The sequence below is a fragment of the Microtus ochrogaster genome, unplaced genomic scaffold, assembly GCF_000317375.1.
Source record: "Microtus ochrogaster isolate Prairie Vole_2 unplaced genomic scaffold, MicOch1.0 UNK80, whole genome shotgun sequence".
Classification (NCBI taxonomy): domain Eukaryota; kingdom Metazoa; phylum Chordata; class Mammalia; order Rodentia; family Cricetidae; genus Microtus; species Microtus ochrogaster.
Window position 1 is genome coordinate 1,357,702 of NW_004949178.1, and position 5,764 is coordinate 1,363,465.

The 5,764-nt window shown below is 47.4% G+C and overlaps 1 protein-coding gene across 1 annotated transcript in view; it reads left to right on the forward strand.

The window, feature by feature from the left end:
* Psmb5 (proteasome subunit beta 5) overlaps positions 1–4,226 on the forward strand; it is a 5,350-nt gene extending 1,124 nt beyond the window's left edge. Inside the window, exons 2-3 of the mRNA XM_005370480.2 lie at positions 341–647; positions 3,726–4,226. Coding sequence (XP_005370537.1) covers positions 341–647; positions 3,726–4,012 — 594 coding nt within the window. The 3' untranslated portion in view covers positions 4,013–4,226. The remainder of the gene's footprint in view (positions 1–340; positions 648–3,725) is intronic.
* Positions 4,227–5,764: the final 1,538 nt, after the last annotated feature.

Consider the following 5,764-nt stretch of genomic DNA (forward strand, 5'->3'; position numbering starts at 1 on the left):
GGCTGGTCTCAAACTCACAGAGATCCGCCTGCCTCTGCCTCCCGAGTGCTGGGATTAAAGGCGTGCGCCACCATCGCCCGGCCTAGACAGTGCTCTTAGTCACTGAGCTAACTCCTAGTGCTCTTAGGGGAATCTTATTTCTTCATATGTGAAGTGAGTAATCTGGTTATTCTCAAATCAGAGATTGCTGTTAAACCCAAATGACATTTAATATGTGGACTCGATTACACAATCCAAAAAGATACAGAAAGATATTCTGGTTTTACATTAATACAAAAAGAAGTATTGGAAGTATTAGTGGTCTTATGTGGTCTCTTGTGTTTTCTCTGACTTGAATCAGTTTCGCCACGGAGTCATTGTTGCAGCAGATTCCCGGGCCACAGCAGGTGCTTACATTGCCTCCCAGACCGTGAAGAAAGTGATCGAGATCAACCCCTACCTTCTGGGCACCATGGCTGGGGGTGCAGCCGACTGCAGCTTCTGGGAGCGGTTGTTGGCTCGGCAATGTCGAATCTATGAGCTTCGCAATAAGGAACGCATCTCTGTCGCTGCGGCCTCCAAGCTTCTTGCCAACATGGTGTATCAGTACAAGGGCATGGGGCTGTCCATGGGCACCATGATCTGTGGCTGGGACAAGAGAGGCCCCGGTGAGTTGTTGGAGCTATGTGCTCCTTGGCGTGGACCCTACAGTGGGGCGGGGCTAAATGGGTAGGTGAATTAAGGGCTTTTAGTGGATGCTGAGGATTGTGTGTTAACTGGGTTCTTAGCTTTTCCTTCCCTCTCCAAGGTAAGGTAGGCATTGTGCTGTATAGGAAAGGGCATGGAGTTAGACTTGCTGTGTCATTCCATTGTCTCAGTCAGCTGACCTCAGGTTACCTTTTCTCTTAGCCTATTTCTTCATCTCACTGTGACTGAGCTGTCACAGTGCTTGAGTGTAGTGAATATAAAGCAATAAGTACAGTGACGGGCACATTTTCCTCCTTCCCCATACAATAAACTGTGAGGACTAGAAAACAGCTATATTTGAGAATTCAGTTGACTGAATGGATAAACTCTAGGCAGTTTTTTGGGGGGTTGCCGGGGGGTGGGGGCAGTTGGGAAAGGAGTTCTCTGTGTAGCCCTAGCTGTTCAGGAACTCTCTCTGTAGACCAGGCTGGCCTCAAACTCAGAAATCCACCTGTCTCTGCTTGCCGAGTGTTGGGATTAAAGGTGTGTACCACCTGGCAAGCTCGCGTTTTCTTTTTTTTTTTTTTTTTTTTTTTCCGAGACAGGGTTTTTCTATGGCTTTGGAGCCTGTCCTGGAACTAGCTCTGTAGACCAGGCTGGTCTCGAACTCACAGAGATCCGCCTGCCTCTGCCTCCCAAGTGCTGGGATTAAAGGCGTGCGCCACCAACGCCTGGCCAAGCTCGCGTTTTCTAACAGGACAAAAAAGTGAGCTGCACACATAATTTCAAAATTTCTCATGAGTACATATATATATTAATATACGCTTATATGTTTTTTTAATATTTATTTATTATGTATACAATATTCTGTGTGTATGCCTGCTGGCCGGAAGACGGCACCAGACCTCATTACAGATGGTTGTGAACCACCATGTGGTTGCTGGGAATTGAACTCAGGACCTTTGGAAGAGCAGGCAATGCTCTTAACCTCTGAGCCATCTCTCCAGCCCCTCTTATATGTTTTATATTAAAGCTTTTTACATTGTTTTATTTTATGTGCATGGTGTTTTATCTGCTTATATGTCTGTGCACCACAGTGCATGTCTAGTGTTCAAAGAGACTAGAAGAGGGTGTTGGATCCCCTGGAATAGAGTTACAGACAGTTGTGAGCCACCATAGGGTGCTGGGAACCAAACCAGGACCTCTGCAAGAGGAGCCAGTGTTCTTACCCATAGGACATTTCTCCAACCCCATTTTTAAAAATTTTAAGTTGGCAGAGGCAGATGGGTCTCTGTGAGTTTGAGGCCAGCCTGGTCTACAAAGCAAGTTCCTGGACAGCCAGGGCTACACAGAGAGATCCTGTCTCGAAAAACAAACGAACAAACAAAAAAAGAAACAAAAAAATTTTAAGTTACATTATTTATTTCTTATGTGTATGTGAGTTCAAGAAAGCACCCATCCCAACACCTCCATGTGGAGTTCAGAGGATGACTTACTGGAGTTGGCTCCCTTGTTCTATGGAGTAAACCCAGGCCTTTGGGCCTGGTGGTAAACAGCAGTCACATGCTGAGTACCTCACTGACCCTAACTTAAACAACAGAGAAGCCAAGTGATCACAGCTGTGATCTTAGCCCTATGGAGGCTGAAGCAGGAGGGTCAAGAGTTTAAAGCCAGCCTAAGCTGTATCGAACCAGGACTGCCTGGGCCACAGAGTGAGATCTAATCAGAAATATAGAAAGCTAGTGGAATTGGTTTATAGTTAATATCAAATTCCCAACTATTTCTCAGTGGCGGTGGTACCACTTAAGGGTTGTGGTCGTTACATTCGGCCACTTGTCACTGTGTTGGTGGTAACACTCAGCTGTATAGTTGCCGTCTCTGTTTCATTTAATCTTTGGCCTAGAAGGAGCCCTCCCTTGCAGCCCTGGGGTTCTGTTTTAAGTGTTATCTTCCACCATGCCTGAAGGTCCTGTGTTTGGACTGTCCAACACTCTTGCCTTTTGGACTTGCCCGTAGAACAGGATGGTTTGTATAATGGAGGAGAGATGCCTGGCGTGGTGCTTGCACTCTGGGGAGCTCAACAGGAAATTTGATTCTGTCTTTCTCCAATTTTTAAAAAAATTATCGGTGGTGCTGGCATATGCCTTCAATCCCAGCAATCAGAAGGAAAAGGCAGGCAGATCTCTGTGAGTTTGAGGCCAGCCTGGTCTACAAGAGCTAGTTCCAGGATAAGCTCCAGAGCTATACAGAGAAACCCTGTCTCAAAAAAAAAACAAAAGAAAAAAACTTATTTTGTTTCTTTGTGAGTTTCTCTGTGTGTGAGTGTTTGCATATGTGTATATGCATGTGTGTATGTGCACCGCCTGTGAGTTTCTCTGTGTGTGTTTGCATGTGTGTATATGCATGTGTAGTGCACCGCCTGTGAGTTTCTCTGTGTGTGTTTTTGCATGTGTGTATATGCATGTGTAGTGCACCGCCTGTGAGTTTCTCTGTGTGTGTTTGCATGTGTGTATATGCACCACTTGTGAGTTTCTCTGTTTTCATGTGTGTATACGCATGTGTGTGAGTGTTTGTATGTGCGTGTGCACCATTTGCACTTCCAGTGCCTAAGGGGGCCAGAAGAGGGTGTTGGGTCCCTGGAAACTGAAGTTACAGACACTTGTGAGACACCTGTGGGTACTGAGAACTGAACCTGGGTCCTAGCAAGAGCAACAAGTATTCTTAGCTGCAGAACAGTCTTTCCAGCCATTTTGTTTTGTTTGAAACAGGATTTTCTGTAGCACAGGCTAGCCTCAAACTCAATTCATAATTCTGGCTGACCTTTAACTCCTGGTCCTCCTGCCTACACAGCCCAAGTGTGTTGAGATCACATTTTGGTGGTGGTGTGCGTGCATGCATGCATGTGTGAGTGTGTTGGTAGCCTGCACATGCAAGGCCTATATTCTGCAGAGCTACATCTTTGTTGGGAAGATGAGAAATCGCCTTGGAAGATGAATGAGATAGCAAGGAAATGATGGTCTTTCTCCTTTTATCCCTACTCACCTCGTGTCCTTTTCCAGGCCTCTACTATGTAGACAGTGAGGGGAACCGGATCTCTGGAACTGCCTTCTCAGTGGGTTCTGGCTCCGTGTATGCTTATGGGGTCATGGATCGAGGCTACTCCTATGACCTACAAGTGGAGGATGCTTATGATCTGGCCCGCCGAGCCATCTACCAAGCCACCTACAGAGATGCCTACTCTGGAGGTTCAGTCAACCTCTACCACGTGCGGGAGGATGGCTGGATCCGTGTCTCCAGTGACAATGTCGCTGACTTACACGACAAGTATAATGAGTCTGTCCTCTGAAGGAAAGCGGATGTGGCCGTCTGCACCTGTTTGGGGGCTCCTACTGGTTACAATAAATAATAGCACTCGTTCCATAGTGAAGCCCACAGTTATTTCAGTACCTCTTGTAAAGCTCTGAAACATTGTGTGTTCACAGTTGATGGGCTCCTGATGGATGCATTAGCTGTTTGTTTTACTCTCTTGGATGCTAAAATTACACTACTCTTCAACCTCGGCCTCTGTTGCATCTTTTGTCCGTCCTTCAAGCACTTTACAGGCAAACGAGCCAGGACTGTAGGAGAGAAGGCACTGTAATTACAGGAGACAGCGATGCAGAGTCGTGTCTGCTGCATACATAATGTCCTCACTCATGAAGCTAATAGCGAGGCAGGAGAGCGGCAGGAGGAGGCAGAGGCTTCCTGCTTCAGTTTGTGCAGATGAAAAGTTGATGAGGTGGAAAGATACACAGGGATGTTCCAGCCCAGGCTGCAGAGGGGTGGGGGCAGGAGGACACCATACACAGTGTAGAATGATAACCCCCCACCTGGAGAGACAGGTTTCTTTGTGTAACAGCCTTGGCTGTCCTAGAACTCCCTGTGTAGACCAGGCTGGCCTAGAATTCACAAAGATCCACCTGCCTCAGCTTCCTAAGTGTTATGATCAAAGGTGTGCACCACCACACTCAGCCAAATCTGGGATCTTGGGAAAGAAAGGCTTGAGCCCCGAGAAAGTGGACACATGGGCGAAGCAGAAGCCTTGGTGATGCTGTTCTGGTCTCCCCGTGTGTGGATGATGAATGTGTGGCTGGAGGGGAGAAGGTGGGAAAGTCCCTGCTGAGCACACAGGAAGCTGACTCCACACACCCAGCTTTGAGGGGCTCTGTGACTCAGGATGGCAGCAGACAGAGGTGGGATATGAGAAAAGACCACCAGTTAGTCATATTCTGGTTTAGAAGGCAGGCAGGCTCTTCTCCCATCTCAGCAGGGTGCAGTTTGTGTTCTGATTGATGAGGCTGTCCTTAGGAACTGATGGAGCCTTGTTAATTGCATTTGTCAAGTGCAGGGAAATTGTGAATCAGTGAGACTGGAGAAGAGGGTCCGGGAAACAAATGACTTGTGCCTTGGGAGACGCATTTTGTCGTGAAGTCTCTGGAGCCTGAACCACCGAGCATGGACCAAATAGACTGTACTTTTAAAATGAGACTATTTTGGCTGGGATGTAGGTCAGGTGGTGGAGTGAATGTCTAGCATTTGCAAAGTCCTAGGTTCAAACCCCAGCAGCACATAAAAACCAGTGTAGTGGTGGGCTTCTAATCCCAGCTCTTGGGAGGTAGAGGCCACTCCCAGCTACATAGTAAACTGGAAGTCAGCCTGATGTTGCGAGTTAGGTCGGTACAATAAGTAACCGGGGCCGGGCATTGGTGGCGCACGCCATTAATCCCAGCACTCGGGAGGCAGAGGCAGGTGGATCTCTGGGAGTTCGAGGCCAGCCTGGTCTACAAGAGTTAGTTCTAGGACAGGCACCAAAGCTACAGAGAAACCCTGTCTCAAAAAACCAAAAAAAAAAAAGTAACCGGGCTAGCTGAAGAGTAACAGGAATACTTTGATGGTTAAAGAGGGGAAACTTACACTATAAGAATGGGAGTTCCGAAATCCAATAGGTACCGCGCAGAGAGAGCACCCACCTGCATCTCCTGGTTTTTCTACCTGGGTTCCAGGTGGCCACACCCTAACTAGATGTGATTTTTTGATAGTTTCCCCATCAGCCTGAGAT